Raw genomic sequence first — 17,793 nt, 5'->3', positions numbered from 1 at the left:
TTGATGGGAAATTTAAAACAACATCCACTGTGCTCTCTTTGAAAACGGCTTTTACCAGGGAAAGAAATCAAAGGGAATTTTCTCTTCCTCCTTGAGGCCTCTGAGGACACAATGTCTTCAACCTAAGAATTCCTCCACATTGTCCTAAGTGGCATCCTCAAGGAGTGGTCTACTATTAGTGAGACAACAATGTGTGAATAGATTTCCTCTTCCTCCATAGAAAAAGCAGTACTAGGATATTCTTCCAGTTATCCTAAAACATACAGTAAGGAATAATTCCTGCGGAAACTAGCTTTTAATGTCCTACTCTTACACTTAACTAATTCTGCTCCCAAATCTAAACAACTAATCTTAAATGGTTACACTTCATTTTCCCTATTTCAAAAAAACTACTTTATACTATATACTATTTTCCAATCTTTTTGTAGGATTACACTGCCTTTTAAATCATAGAAAAACCTGAAGTAACATAGAAAATGTCTTACCCTGTACCACCAAAATCTACCAGTCACCTCTTATCTATGTCAGTACCTTCCACCTTCCTCAGGGTATATGGTATTCCTGCTCCTATCTAGAATTAATTCTTCGATCATGTTTTTGGTTCTATCCTTTCACCTGCTCAAGAACTTCATTCTTTTAATAATGTCCTTCATTGATGTATCATCAATTTGTTCCCTTCAGTTGGACTTTTCCAATAACACACATGTTCTAGAACTGTGCTGTGCAATACAAAAAATCACTAGTGGCTATTCAAATGAAACAAAGTTAAAATCACAAGTGGCTACTTCAATGAAATAAAATTAAATTTAAAAAATTCAGTTATGCTATCCACACTGGACAATGCAGATAATAGAATATTTTCACTGTCAGGGAAAGTTTTCTATAGGATAATACTGTTCTAAGATATCATATTTTTCAAATGAGGAAATACCCTGTCTCCTGGTACTGTATCTGTATCCAGCCCATCAACCTTATCAACTCATTTCTCTGCTCCCTTTAACAATACTTCTTAAGAGTTGTCTGTAACCATTGTCTTTACTTCCCTCAAATCAAGCTCTCCCCCTCAACACAACTCTGAAATTGCTCTTATCAAGGTCATTAATCTCACTTTGCTAAGACAAGCATTACTTCACTGTTCCTAACTGACATGACCACCACAGAAATATTCAACTGTTTATTGTTTCTCCTTCTCCAACTCTGTGGTACTACACCTTTCTGATTTTCCACCTTCCTTATTAACCTTTCCTGGCTTTTCCACCTGTGCTCCAGATCTAGAGCTGAAAGTGGAACTAAGAGAATAAAATTATATCCTCTACCAGGTAATCTCATGTAATCCTAAATGTTTTTGATGCCATTCATATATTAATGACTTAAACTCTTCCTAACCCTAACCTATTCCCCAAACTCCAAATTTGTTACTTTATGAATGTTTCCCCTAGAAGCATAATGGGCATTTCAAATTTAACATATCCCAAACAGGATTCTTGATTTGGTAAGATTTTCCATCCTCAAACATGTATCAATCCAGTCTCAAATCTCAACATTACCATCTACCACACTGTAAGCCAACACTTTTGCCCCACCTTTGCTAGTATAATCCACCTCCAAAAATGTATCACAAATTCATATTTATTTCCTTCTTCATTTCTATGACAGCAGAATAAGCCATCATTTTCCCCCACTTATATGCCAATAGATAATAGATTGGTTTTCTTTACTTCCATTCTCCCTAGAATTTGTTCTTCGCATGGAGAAAATAATCTTTTAAGAACATAAGGGTTATGATACTCCCGCTATCTCAAAACTTTCCAGTATTTTCCACTGCAGTAAATTCTAAACCTTAGATGACCAAAACCCTGTACAATCTGACCTCTACATTTCTCTCCAACATTTCAAAACACTCTTCCCTTTATTTATTATGCTTCAACCACAAAGGCCTTTTTTTTTCCCTTCTGTTTTTTAAATACACTAAATTAGTCCCAATCATAGCACTTTTGCACTAGTGTTTTCCTTTGCCTAGGAAAAAGTAGAAGTCCGGATCAAATGAACAACAGATCATTTTCAATTTTAGATTTGATTTTTATGTAATATGTTTGTGAATATTATATACTACATAATATGCTTTTTATATCATATACTTAATTGAAAAATTAAGCATATTAATTTATAATTAATTATAAAATTAAGAAAAGGGTGATCTTATATATCTATCAAAAATATTTTTATCAGAATTCTTCTCCAGATTTTTCATATGGCTGGTTCCTTCTTGTCTTCTAGGTTTCAGTGACTTTCTCAGTGAATCTAATATAGGCATCCATGACTATCACATCCCCTCATTCTATTTCTTTTATAGCAATTATCACTGATATTTTCTTATCAACTTATTGCTTAGTGTCTGTTTTTCCTCCACTAGTTCTAATGTAGGCTCCATGAGAAAAGAGGCACTGTCTTTTTTACTACTACATTCTCACTATTTTAAAAAAGAACATGATGCTGAGTAGAAATTAAAAAAAAATATATTAAATAAATGCTTATTTGATCTGCTATTCATATTCTATATTTTAAAAGAGCACATCAATTTCTGGATGAGAATAATTTCTACCACATTTTCTTTAGTAAAGTTCAATATTTTCCAATGATTTTATTCTGGTTTGTGTAAATGGTATTCATGGTCAGCATTCAGTCTTGGGAGAAATACTAAATATACACACATGCTACCCATATTTATGAAAGTTGAAAACCCTAACAGTTTGGAAACAACATAAAATCCAATGGTTTGGAAACTTTGAAACTTACCCTTTGATAGCACTGAGGCAGAGTATTTTCCAACAAGGGAGGAGTTCTCTGCATCAATATTCCAACAGACTCTTTTAAAAGAGGAATAACGCTAAAAAAAAAAAAAAAAAGACAACATGTTTATTTAAGCTACATTCTGACAACCCCATTCTGCAAGACAATAACAACACACTTTCCTATAGTGGAATAGAATCAGATTTGCCAGAATAACATTAGAAAAAAGAATATAGCAATCAGCGGCTGGGGTTGTGGCTCAGTGGTAGAGCACTTGCCTAGCATGTGTGAGGCCCTGGGTTCGATCCTTAGCACCACATAAAAATAAATAAAATAAAAGTATATATATATATACACACAAAAGAATATAGCAATCATTGATCCAAATTTTTCATGTGATCAGTAAGTTGTTATTTAATCTAAAAGAACTTCAGAAAACATATCAATGTATAAGACTAAACTTTAAAAACTAATATTGAATCATCTAAATATCTAAACACAGCATGAGTTCAACCTTCCAAGGTAATCATAGCCTATCACACTCACTGGTCCTACTAATATTTACAAACATTTATATCCATTTATCTGAATAATATTAATTTAAAAATATTTTTAAAAAATAATATATCAGTCAAATATTCCTCAAATCTGGTAATTTCTTGGTCGCATTTTTTTAAAAAAATATAAGACTGGTTATAACCACAGATGCTGCATACTTGGTATGTCTAGGGATGGGGCCCACAAACCTGTATGTGTTGAGTTGGTCTTTATCAGCATATGAAACTACTGCTTTAGGAATAAAGCTAAATGTACACAAAACAATTAGTAGCTGCATTAGAGGACAGATCTAATGTGACAACATTCTAACCTAGCTGAACAACAAATTCACCTCACCTTGTTTTGTTTTCATTTCTGACATATGGAACCAGAATTTATTTATTTATTTTTTGGTAAGGAGTACCAGAGATTGAACTTAGGAGGCACTCAACCACTGAGCCATATCCCCAGTCCTATTTTCATTTTATTTAGAGACAGGGTCTCACTGAGTTGCTTAGCGCCTCACTTTTGCTGAGGCTGGCTTTGAACTTGTGATCCTCTTGCCTTAGCCTCTGGAGCTATGCACCATGCCCAGCCCTGAGCCAGAATTTTTAAAGGAAGATCCAAGCACCTATCTGTTTACAAAGTTCTCTAGGTGAGATTCCAATGAGTTACAGTGTTAACACTACTACTTGTAACAGACTGAGAGGTCATTACTAAAGAATAATAAAGCTTAGGTAAATAGCTTAGGTAAGAGTTCACTTTTAAAACATGGAATCTCAAAATGTCAAAGGAAAAACTCTTGAAAACAACTAGAGGAGAAAAAAAATCATAAGAACATACATTTTTAAAGGAAGGTCTCATAGAAGAATAGAAGTTAAAGACTACCTTAAGAATTAGTGGTATTTCCTTTTATTTTCTTTTTTTTTTGGGGGGGGGGTGCTGAGGATTGCACTTTCCCACTGAGCTATAATCCCAGCACTTTTTATTTTTCATTTTGAGACAGGATCCCAATAAGATTTATTAATATTTGACAGAAGGTAGGAAAGAGAAGGAACTAATGAAGACTAAAAGATAACTGAGATAATGCTTATCTTGCTCACTAAGACATTCCGAAGGTAGCCTTGTACAATGCTGGTGATAAAGTAGGCCCAATATAATTGTTGAAAGAATGAAAACAGATAGGAAGTATTTTAGAATAAGAATTAATGAATGGAAAAGGACACAGGAATTGAATTAGGATCTGTTCCCACACATTAAGTACAGTGATAATTACTTGGGTCAAAAGGGTAACAATTAAAAAAAGATCAAATAAAAGAGAATTAAACAGAGAAACAACTGGTATCTACCTGGATGTAGTGAAAGACACAATGAGAGCCATATTAAGGACAAGCCTAAGTTATTAAAAGTATGAAGAATAGCAGTAATGAAAGTGAACAACTCAATGTGGACAGGAGCTTCAGATACATTTAAGTAAATATTATTTGGTCAATAGTGATTTAAGAGCCAAAAATAATTAGAAGCCACCCTTAATTCCTTCTGCCATTATAACCTCATCCTCTAAATCACTAACCTTTCATGATTTCACAACCTAAATATTTCTTAACTTCATTCTATTATACATGTCTATAATAATCTTCACATCCTTCACTTGAATTATTACAATAGCCTCCTAAGTTTTTTTGACTTCTAATATTATATCCTCAAGTCTAGGTAGATTCAAAGATGGTTCCCAATAACACCTGCCTCTGTAATATTCATATTCTTGTGTAATCCTCTCCCCTTGAGTGTGTGTACAGGTAGAGTTGGAACCTAATGACTTGCTATTACTATTGCATTACTATTCATACTAATGAATAGAGTATGACAAAAGTGATGTCACTTCTAAAATTAGGTTAAAAAAACTCAGACTTCCATTTTACTTACCCTCATCTCTTGCTCTCACTTGCTCCCTCTCAGCTTCAAAGCTGTGAGCAATCCTACAGAGAGGACCATGGAACAAGAAACTGAGAGATAGCTCTGAAGTAGAACCAAACGCTCATTCCAATAGCATCAAAAGAATAGAATACTATTAGCAAACACTTGAGTGAAGCTGGAATTCTTTCTTAAATGAACCTCAGAGTAATTGCAGTCCTGGCTGACAACTTGATTGCTGCTTTGTGAGAAACCCTGAGGCAGAGGTCCTTGAACCTCAGAAACTATAAGATGATAATGTGCATTATTTTGGCTATTAGGTTTTCGTATAGTTTGTTATGTATTTGCAAATAACTAAAATGACCATTCCCTATAGAGCTATTAATCTCTCTACCGTCACCTCTTATCAATTCTTTATATACTCTTCAAATATAAACATACTTGTACTTTACCTAGTGATGTTTCTTACTTTCATTCTTAGGCTAACACTGTATTCTCTGCCTAGTATATCCTTAAATTCCCCTTCAGTCCAGCTTCTATTATTTTCTTACAATTTCAAGTGTCAACACTTTCAGGGTATATTTCTTGATCCTAAACTGTCTTCCAGACCATGTGGAATGCCTTCTTGTGATCCTATAATGAAATCTATTATACTTAGGGAATTATTACATTGTACAACAATTATCAGGTTGTTTCCTACACAGAAACGTGCTCTAAAGTATGGAGTGTGTCTCTTATGTTTCTGTGCCCAGCATCTCAGAGTTTTGTATATACATGTGTATGGACCAAGTTGTTCTGGAACAAGAGTCATGAGTATGAGGCTTCAGGCACCAAAGAAGCTCACCTAAAGATACAGCTAGAGAATAGGAGAGTTAGAATAGGAGACTTCAAGTCTTTTTTGAAAAGTCCATGCCCACAAACATTTATTATATGTCTATTATGTGCCAAGCATGTGCTTGACACAGGAAATAAAAAGATACATAAGACTTTAAAGGAATTCATAATTTAAAACAAAAGTTTATAGAGAAGGTAATGAAAATGAGGCAACAAACACTAATTTAGGGCCCACCATTTAGAAGAAAGCATATATGAACTTCAAGTAAAAGGGGAGAAAAAAGGAATAGAAGAAGACATGTGCTCACCTGCAACAGATGGAACACAGAACAGAATGGGCAGTGGTATTACTTAAGCACTAGGTGTAAATTATCTTTTCAAGCAATTTTTAAAAGTCATTATCTTAAAATACTTGGGTTTAGTCTTAATTTTTCCCCCTAAGGGAAAAATAAGAGAGTGAATTCAATCTACAATACTCCTTGAATAGATTAGCTTTATTACATTAAAGGTATTCCCTAGACAGTCCCAATCTCTTCATAAGTCACCCAGCACAAACATCTACAGATTAAATCTTTGTTCAGATTTTCATGTGTATATACTATGAGTGTTATCTCCCAAGTCTTCTACTCCCTGCCATCACCTTTGTAGAAAAGAATCCAGTACTTCACTTTCTCTACGAAATTCATTTTCAATAAGGACCCTAATTTGGAGACTCTAGAATTGAGAAAGATGTTACATGATCATGACTAACATATCATTAGAATTAAAAGTGAATTTAGAGATCACTCATCTTAAATACTCAATTAAAGAATCATAGTACTGACAGCTTTCAATATTCTCACATATGCAAATATATATTACATATGGCATCTGGAAAACAGGGGAGGGAAGGTCACCCAGACTCACCATAAAATCTCAGACAAGTCTGCTTGTCTTAATGATAGTTGACTTGTTCTTGTTTTAAGTGACTGAAGTTCCAAAAAACCCCTCTGGCAAATGCAATTGAGCCCTTAACTACTTCAGACCTCAGCTCTCCAAGAACTCATCCACAATCTTATTTTTCTTATCTAACCTATCATAATGTAGATATATAAGACATCATAACTAATATAAATAAACAAAATAGTGCATTTTTTTAAAGGGTCAATTGTGGTCTTCACTGATCTGGTTAGTCTATAAAATTTGGAATAGCTGCCCTCTTAGGTTGAATTTAAATACAATGTTTATATTCAATAGCAGAAAGTACATCATCAGAGCACATGGATATGTCACACTCATTTTCTCCGGTAGAGATTTAAAACTAATGAAAGCCTTCAGCTGTAGGAGTTATGTAGGTCATGAAACTGGTAAGGAAAAAAAGGTGCTTGCAATTATACAATAATATGCAATTGGTTCTACCCCTGGTCAATTTCTACAATAATTGCAAAGGCCCTAAAAATGTAAAAAATGTGGAGAAACTCTAGTTTTTGACTTTTAAATTGTGTTTAGCTCAGGAGTTTTTATCCATATTTTTCTGATTAACTATCATAATGGGGAATCATAAAACAAATTTTACCATGGATCTATCTAGCCATAATGAAAGGATATGTAGAAAAAGACAAGCTTAGCAAATTCCTAACTGAGCTAAGACTTAGAGCTGTATCCAAACCCAAAAAGTAAGCATTTGGAAACAATTAGAGGTTCACTTCTGGCTGACTAACTCAATTCTAGCTTTCACAATGAAACACTATTTTCCTATCATATATAAAAAGGGATGAGTCATTTGGTATGAGTTTACCAGTGAAACAGGGTAATGATTTTATACTTCCAAAATTGAAGGTAAGTCAAATTTATAATCATACTATCATAAACAAAATTAATTTGAAAGTTTTAACCTTAAATTATAACAGATTAAATGAAAAAATAGTTACTTTGCAAATGAAAATGTATTCAGATCTTACTTCACAAGTAGCTTTGAGGAAAAGAAGCTCAACATTTCAACAGTAAATAATATTATCTAGCGGTTATCTAAAATTATAAAGAAAAGCAAACAGAAGAAAAGGGTGGTATATATTATGAAATCTTTTCATGGACAACTAGGCTAACTGACAATTATAATGTTTAATAAAAAAACTTCAGAATTAAAACTATGATTTAGATCTGAGAATAAACACCCAGAAATAAAAATTTTTAAAGGATTACAATAACTTTGTGAATTGACTTGCAAGGCTAAGTCCTCCTGCATATTACCATGGGTTCTTAGAATCTTCAAATGGGGGGGAGAAGGGGGAACTGTACTTGTAAAAATAACACATAAATTTGAAGGTCTAACACATATCTTACACTCAAAAGCTCTTAAGTGAACAAAAAAAGCCATAGAAAATTGATCCATAATTACAATACAATCTACATTTAAATTAAATGTGCAGTTATATTTGCACAAATAAATTATCTACTAATCCAGAATTTTATAAACCCAGTGAAAACAGATAACCCAAATCACACTTCCTGGGAATGTGGTTTATTTTATAATTTTCCTGATTTTCTAAAGTTATTGTTTAAATCAATGCATACTTACAGAGTATCTAGTTTACTCAGTGATGGGAATAATAAGATATACTAAGGTACCCCTAGAACTTGGAGCCAAAGTCATGAAAAGGCTGCCCTTTTCCTTAAGTTTCCGGAACTTAGTTATAACACCTAATACATCTAATCTTTGGACCAAATATCAGTGAATTTGTCAAATTAGTAAATAGTTAATCATATTTTTGTTTAGATAGCACTTAATAGCTTTAAAAGTGCTTACATATTTTTTTTTCTAATTGGACTTTCACAAAAGCCTTAAATAACCTTAAGAAAATGTTCAAATTATAGAATACCAGGTGGAGAGAAGATCATAAGAAATCATTTAGACCAACTCCCTCATTTTACTAATGAAAAAAAAACAACACACAACTCAGAGGCTTTAAGACAATTTAGTTATAGCTGGGCAAGAAACAGAGATAGCTGTGACAATGCCTAGACTAAAGCTGTCTGTACACAATGCAGTATCTCATCACAGTTAAGTTGTCTAGGTAGAGTCAAGGTCATGTCATATTCACTTTATTCCCAATGCCCAGCCAGTGCTTGGAACAGAACAAGCACTTAGGTCAGCTGAATGCATTATCTATTTAAAATTTTCAATTGCTGATGGGCAAATTACTGGAATAGAGAATAGCCATCATTTACATGACTTTGAACCCTTCAAATAATAGCTAAATAACAAGAGAGTCAAAAGCCCCTAATTCTGTCACTCCTAAAAAATGGACCTCTAATAAACAGGCAAAGAATCGTATCCTACATTCACCTTTAGGTGAGAACAATCAAGATTCTCAAATCTTAATGTGTAATTTTAACCTTTTTCTTTTTTCCCCATTACTGGTGATGGAACCCAGGGGCACTTTTACTGAGCTACACTCCCAGCCTTTTTTATTTTTTGAGACAGGGTCTCACTTGCCCAGACTAGCCTGGAACTTAAGCTTCTGCTACCTTAGCTTCCTGAGACACTAGAATCACAGATGTGGGCCATCACCCCCAGCCCACAATTTATTATTTTAATAAAAACACCAATCTTCTCCTCATTTTCATGAATAAGCAATTAATAATCACACCTGCAATACAGGTTAAAAAAATCTTAATATGGAACTAGACAACGGAATCAGTGAGGTAAGAAGACAAAAGCTCCACAAAATAGCTTTATGAGAATATTAGGCAGGAATAAATTCCAATTCTGTGCATCAAATATGTTCACTTGTGTATGGACAAGATGAGCTTGGAACAACTTCCCCATTACCTCTGGAACTCAATGAAAGTAATAGTTAGATTAGGATGGACACAGGCAGAAGATGAAGCTCTTTAGGGAAATCTGCATTTCTAAAAAGTATAGAAATAGTATCTTGTTTAGAAAAACCAGATAAGAAATATTTATTAGGATTATTAAAATCAAATTAATTATAATTCAGATAGCTTCCGAGATCACAAAGTGTTAGCCCAGAGCAAAAAGGCTTTAAGGTCAACAAGAAAGATCCAAGAGAAATAGCCCAAAGCGTTAATTAATCTCTAGGTTCAACAAGTTATTAGGAATCTGAGCCAAACTATATCTATCTAGTTAACAATAGTGTACTTATAACTGATCCAATTTACACGGTGATCAAACTTCATCATGTCCTCCCAACGTAATAAAAGAGTTTGCCTTGTTTTATAAAAATATTTTTAGGTGCTAGGAATTGAACACAGGATCTCCCACAATGTGAAGCATACCACTGAGCCACACCTCTACCCCTGAGCTTTGCCACTTAAGGTCCAACTGTATTGCTCTAAAAAAACCTAGCATCCAAGAAGGACTCTCCGGAAAGTACAAAAGGGCATCAGTGAGAGTGTAGCAACCCCTTGTCCTCTTAAATGAGAGGTAGAACTCCTCTAGGGTTTGGGTCTCTCTGGACCATCATAATCAGCCCTAGTAGCAAAGATGATCTCTCCCTGCCCACCTCATTTGATGCTGAATAAATTGGAGTGAAAGCATGTTCAGTAAGAAGACAAGACTACATTTAGATGGGCAGTGCCTCTTTCCAAACAACCTTCTTTGAGATGGCAGGCAAACAATTAGCACTTATCTTCCCATGTGGCAGGTACTACTCAAGACTTTATATACAATAACCCATTTAATTAACATGCAACAAATTATGAAGTAAGCATTATTATCATCTGTACTTTAAAGATGAAAAATTGAGGCATGGAGAGGCCAGGTTGACTTGAGCAAGGTCACAAAGCAACCTGAGAAAAGCAGAATTGGAACCTAGGCAGCTTGCTCCAAAGGGAGTGCTGTAAGCCAGTCTGTGACACTGCCTCTAGCAAGGCTCTCCCAAGCACCTCTGCCTGTAGCAAAGTCCTGACTTTAGGAGAAGCTGATCTTCATAGTGTACAGAAGTCCTATGCCACAAAAAAAGAAATGAAAAAGCTCACAAAAATATGAACAATACAAATTACCGGAGAGGACCTTGGCAACTGGCAGTGAAGGCTAACAATGTGCAAATTTTCCACCATCCAATAGCTGACTGACATGGTCAAACAGGACCAAAAATAAATCCCTGACACCTAATTTCCATTATGGGCCCATATTCAGTGCTAACTTCTGAAGTGGTATGCTTGCTAGAAGCAAACCTAATATATAAAATAAAGTTCAAAAGAAAAGAATCCTTTCAAAATTGTTTACCCAAAGTAATTTTAAAAAATCACTGAGTATAGATAGATAAATGGTAGGTTTCTAATTGCTACAATAAGTAACTGGACATTGCTAACCCATTGGATGTAACTATACTAAATATTCAATTGCTGAGGTGAGAGTAGAAATGGTGCTTTCAAAGGATTAATTAACCAAAAGAATAGAATGACTTTAAGTACAATCTGTATCTAGTGGTGGAGTTTGAAATTACACACTTAACAGTGAACATTAAAACTGAAGAACCAAAAAGGGGCTGATATTTTTTTCTCTTTTTGCAATAAGTAAATGAAGAGTTGAAAAGTCTTAATATATTTTCTACCTTTTTTGATTCACTTAACTTTTAAAAGGTTAAAATTGTTGATGATTCCAAAGTCAAAAGTACATTAAATATATACATGCAAAGTCTCACTTCTAATCCCTTTCCCTCTGAATAGAGGAAACTACATTTGTTTTATTTGTTTTTTGGTTTAATTCTGGTGTTTCTTTTCAAGTTATATGAAAACAGGCAGATTACATGTACAGACCTTCTATTTCTTACGTAAAAGGTGGCAGTGCTTTTATATAGCACGCTATATACCTATATATCACGGGCTACATATTAAGTGCTTATCAACTGCTGTCTTATTTTCTTAACAAGTTTCTTAATAATATATCTTGAAAATAATGCCACATTATCAAATAGAGATCACTATCTTAATTTTTAGAGTTGCATGGAGCTCCCTTATTGATGGACATTTATATTCTTTCCAATCTTTTGCTATAACAAAGTCACAAAGAATAACCTTATAATTGTCCATGTGTTTGTTTGTTTGTTTTTAATGCACTGGAGAGCAAATCCAGAGCCTCTTCTGCTAGGCAATGGCTCTATCACTGAGCTATATCCCTAGCCCTCCATTTGTTTTGTTAATTTATCTTTGGAATGTATTCCTAGAAATAAAAGTGCTTGATCAAAGGTAAAAACATTTAATTTTGCTACTACTGACGAATTCCTCCCCTCAGAGACAGTACTGTTCTCATTTCTATTATCAAAGGATAAAAGTGCCATTTTGCCCTTAGCCTTGCCAAAAGATTATGTTAACTTTTGGGTATATATCCATCTGATTAGTAAGAAGTGACGTCTCAATGTAGTTTTAATTTACATTCCTTTTTTAATAAATGGGACTGAACTACTTTTACATATTTAACAATCATATGTTGTATTTTTCTTTTTTGTGAGCCAAATGAACCTATATTTCTACCTATTTTCCTTTTAGGATATTGGTCTTTTAATTTAAAAAAACAACAAAATAAATTTTTTCCAAGGTGCTAGGGATTGAACCCAAGTTCTTGTAATATCAAACTCTCTATCATTGAGCTACACCCCTGGTCCCTAATTTATACTTTTGGGAGCACTTTCTATATTAGGCAGAATCTCTTCATGATTAAAATGGCAAATATTTATCCTGGTTTATTATGTCTTTTAACTTTCCTTATGGTGCTTTCTTCCTTTGTCAAATGCAGCTAAATCTGTCAATATTTTCCGTTAACGATGTTCCAGATTTTGAATTAGGGTTACTCCCTAATATTCTCATATTGTAAAGTCATTTAGTCATGCCTTTTTTTTCCTAATACTAAGATAGTTTCATGACTTACATTAAAAGCTCTAATCTATTTGGAATTTCTCCAGGCATATATTATGAGGTATAGTTCCAAATTTATCTCTCTCCAAATGGCTATCCAGTTATTATAAGGCCATCTTTTTATCCACTGATTTGAGATAATGCCTTTATCATTACTAAATTTCTATATGTACTTAAGTCTATTTCTACATTTAGGAACCTGCTCTATTAGTCAGTCTGTTTTTTCAGGTATCTCACTTTTAATTATAAAAGCTTTTACATTTTATATCTTATTTTCCTCCTGGTCATCCCTTCTTTTATTTCTTTACCAACTGTACAATTCATCTTTACTATCTTCTGTGAGGGAGGGGACCTGATGCTATTTTTATTAGCAAAGTTTTAAATTTGTAAATAAACATTAAAGTTGACATGTTTACAATGTTGATTCAATAAGGTCATAATTAACAACAAAAAGCTCTGAAAAAGTTTACTATTGTTTTTCAAAAGTGTCAATTCTTCACATAACTTTTACATATTTTACCTCTACATTACCTTTTTTGTTGTACTGAAAAGGTCTTTTCTTTAATTATGTTATTCAATTGAATTTTAGGTGTATATACACCAGTATTAATTTTTGTACATTAATTTCATATCTAACTTTGATAAACCATCTATAGTGTTTCCATCAATTCTCATAGGTTTCCTAAATATACAAATATTAACTTAAATAGCAGAGGCAGCAGAGGCAATCCTTGTCCAGTTACAGATTTTGGTGGAAATGCCTCTAGTGCTATTCCATTAAGAAAGATAATGGCAACCCAGTGAGGTGGCACATGCCTGTAGACCTAATAGGAGGATCACAAGTCTGAGTACCATTTTCAGCAATTTGGCAAGACCCTCAGCACTTATCAAGATTCTGTATCAAAATAAAATAAGGGATAGGGATGTAGCTCAATGGTAAAATGTCCCTTGGGGGAGGGAGAGGGAAAACAGAAGGACCGAGGAGGAAGAAATAAATGGCTTTAGGACTGTGATGTATGTAATTTGTCCTGTTAAGGAAGTATCCACTGATCTCCAGTTGTATTTTCTTCCCATTAGAATGGTATTGCATTTTTTTTCAAATGCCTCTTCAGCACCTACACCAATGATCAGATGGTTTTCTCTCTTAAATTGTTTAATGTGATGAATAATAATCATGAATTCTTTGAAACCAAATAATCTCAGTCTTCTTAGATTGAACCCCACATAAAAACAATATATTATTTCCAATATACTTTTTTAAAAAATAAAGTTTATTTCCTCAAATATCATTAGGTAATACATAACTCTTGTAACTTGAAAGTCAAACTAGTCTCATTTCAAATACTCCAAATTTAATATTTCCAGGAATGGATTTACAAAACTTTCTAATGACTTTGACAAACACAGAAAAATGATAAGACTACATTCACTTATAATTAATGACAAGAATCATACTATCACTTGAAAAAAGAAAACATCTTGAGTTAATACAGCTACTTAATAGGAGAACACTGTAATAGTAAGGCAAATGAGAGAGTCTACAAACCATGTATGAGACTTTGAGAAAGTAATAAGTAGCCTATGGTTTCGTTTTTTCAGCCACTCATCTACCCTAACATTGTATTCTGCATTGACAAATAAACATCGACTCTTTTCCAGGCATTGAGTTAGATATTCAGAATACAGAGGAGAAAGATAAAGTGTGGCTAACATATCCTAGAGTGACCCCTCAATGAGTCACTCCCAAAAAAAACTCCCTATTCTGTATGAACAGAATTTTGGAACTTTGCTTCCATGTAACACAATATGGCAAAATAAACAGAATTTGTAGATGTAATTAAGGCCCTATATCAGTTTGATGCTTAATTAAAACAAGAGAGATTATCCTGGGTAGTTCTGACTAATCAAATGCAAGTCCTTAAAGGAGGGACTGGAGGCCTCCCTAAGGTCAGATGCTCCCCTGGTGACTTTGAAGAAGTAAGCTGCTATGAGTTAACCAGTGGCAAATAAATGATTTCTGCCAACAACCACAAAAGCTTGCAAGATGACCCTGAACCTCAGATGAGTCTGTTGCCCCAGCCAACATGTTGGTTATAGCCTTGTCAAACCCTGAGCAGAGACACCAGTTAGGCTTTTAATAAAAGCAACATAAATTTGAGGTATAGTTTTATGCCTTCCCTGTCTTATAATTCCTATTAAGGGTAAACAGTGGTTAGAAATAAGGTATTCTGGCCCACATTAGGATGATGAGGATTCAGATATATTGTAAAGTTGGACAGCTAGAGTGATGGCAATTTTATTAATCACCTCTCTTGTGCAATCTGCCAAATATTGACAATGAACATATCACTCCTGAGAGAAATCCCAGGAAACCTTTGTTAAACAATAAAAATCTGTATCTCTTCTAATGTCATTTATTTATTTAAAATACAGATCTTAAAGCTATTAATTTTTTTAAAAGAGAAAACTAGAAATATTCACGTAAAAATGTAAACGTCATAAAGAATTTCAAAACCTCATTGTCTCCCACATATTATTGCTCACTGTGAAAGTAAGAAAACTATATTTGAGAGTGATTTAATATCCTACGTAGACGTGATGACCAGAAAAAAAAAAAAAAAAGTTAGCTGGGCATAATGGTGCACACCTGTAATTCCAGTGACTGAGGCTGAGGCAAGAGTATCGTAAGTTTGAGGCCAACCTTAGCAACTTAGCAAGGTGCTATAAGCAACTTAATGAGAATTTGTCTCAAAAAAATTTAAAAGAAAGAGCTGGGGATGTGGCTCAGTGGTAAAGCATCTCTGGATTCAATCCCCACTATAAAAAAAAAAAATTAAAAAGCTAGGTATCAACTGTATGACTGCAATTCAATCAATTCCTATTCCTACATCATAAAATGTGTAGAACTGGGTTGGGGTATAGCTCACTGGTAGAGCACAATCTCCAGCAGCTAAAAGAAAGGGAAAAAAGTATAGTGATAGAAGAAACAGTTCACCAACTGTGTAAAATATATCTCTGATAAACTGATGAATCTGGAGATGTTTCCAATGATTTCTAGTAAATTGTATCAGCTATTAGAGCAACAATAAACTCCTCCACCCCACTCTGCCAGAAGCCATCTATGAGCCAGCCCATCTATGAGCCATGTGTAAAGTGAGCAATGTTGGAGCTATTAGGCAGGGAAGCCTGGTTTTAGGAACTCTCAGTCAGAATCCACTAGTGTAAGAACGCCTAAATCACATGGCACCCTGTTCTAGCTCACCACTCAAGTTAAAGCACAGCCTCCCAGAGATGGAGATGGGTTTAACTTGCCAAAGGTCAGTCAACCTGTTTACTACAAGACCCCTGCCACACTGAGAAGGAAGCACCTAAACAAGACTCCTCCCATTGAAACCTTTTCCCTGGGGCCTTTGATGTACTCCCCCTTAAATAAAGAATGGGAGCCTTTTTCAGTTGTTCAGTTCTAGTTCCCATCAGGACTGGAAGATCCATCAGATGTTCTGCTTTATAAATCTAACCTCGGCTCTGTCTTTTTTCTTTCTGATTATTTCAGACTTTCTATTTTCCCAGGCAGCTCATACCTCCTGGGCAGGAACCTGCTCTGTTGGGGTGCAGGTCACCCCAATATAGCACCCTTTTCTTAAAATTTTGAGACAGGGTCTTGCTAAATTGTGAGGCTGGCCTTGAACTTTCAATCCTTCTGCCTCAGCCTTCTGAGATTCTGAGATTACAGGTATGTACCACCACACCCAACAGAGATTAAATAATAAAAGAACTGCCTACTTAGACATCAAACATCTACTAACATATCTGTCTAGTTTTCTTACACTATTTATTTTCCTTCTTTGTATGAGAAATAAAATTGCAAATCATGGGGCTGGGGATGTGGCGCAAGCGGTAGCGCGCTCGCTTGGCATGCACGGGGCGCTGGGTTGGATCCTCAGCATCACATAAAAATAAAATAATGATGTTGTGTCCACCAAAAACTAAAAAACAAATATCAAAAAATTCTCTATCTCTAAAAAAAAAAAAAAAAATTTGCAAATCACAAAATAGCTATATTAAAGTTTCTTATCAACAGTTCTAAAACTTTTGTAGGTAAAGAAATAATATTCTGATTAAGAATGATTTCCTTCATTTTACCTTTTATACTTCAATAAAATTAATCATTAAATAATATTACCTTATACAATAAATATAATTATGAAATACACTTTATTTCCTTATTTAATAAGTTAATTATGAAATGAATAATATTTAAAGCTACAGTTTAAATATCTCAACAAAACTGATATTATATTAAAAGTAGAAATAGCATACAGAGTGTTTGTCCATAAATTTTCTTTTAATAATCACGTATATATTAATAATCATTTTATTATATAATTTCATGTTAAAGATCAAGTAATATATAAAGTCTGAAGCTATACTTCTGTTTCTTTTATTAGAATTTAATAAGTAGTTCTATTCATTTGATGTTTTGTAGAGTTTTTTGTAGAGTTTTTTTTTTTACTTTAGTACAGAGGGGAAAATACAGTGTGCTTGATGTTTAAAAGGAAATAGATATATTTCAACAACAGATTCCTGGGTAACTCAGAATAGAAAATGGTATCTCAGAAAGCTCTATTTAGTCTATGCATTCAAATAACCATTTTAGATTTGTAATATGGTGCTTCCATCAGTAACGAATAAATACTTTAACTGGAGTAAAAGTGACTCCTAATCTATAAACTGGTTGTGTTTTAAGGTATTTTTAAGTTAACAGTTTGAAAACCATTATTTTAGAAGCAATGCAAAAAGTAACTTGGTTCCATGGTAGATATTTTAATCAAAACCATCTAGATGTGGTAACTGAAAAAA

General features: G+C 33.9%; 1 protein-coding gene across 1 annotated transcript in view; it reads right to left on the bottom strand.

Annotated features, from left to right (window-relative positions):
• The window catches only part of Slc30a7 (solute carrier family 30 member 7), a 79,839-nt gene that overhangs the window by 17,129 nt on the left and 44,917 nt on the right, over nt 1-17,793 (bottom strand). Inside the window, exon 9 of the mRNA XM_026379686.2 lies at nt 2,797-2,887. Coding sequence (XP_026235471.2) covers nt 2,797-2,887 — 91 coding nt within the window. The remainder of the gene's footprint in view (nt 1-2,796; nt 2,888-17,793) is intronic.

Source organism: Urocitellus parryii, chromosome 11, assembly GCF_045843805.1.
Source record: "Urocitellus parryii isolate mUroPar1 chromosome 11, mUroPar1.hap1, whole genome shotgun sequence".
Lineage (NCBI taxonomy): Eukaryota > Metazoa > Chordata > Mammalia > Rodentia > Sciuridae > Urocitellus > Urocitellus parryii.
Note: the sequence above shows the minus strand (reverse complement) of the source record. Positions and strands in the feature narration are given on the sequence as shown.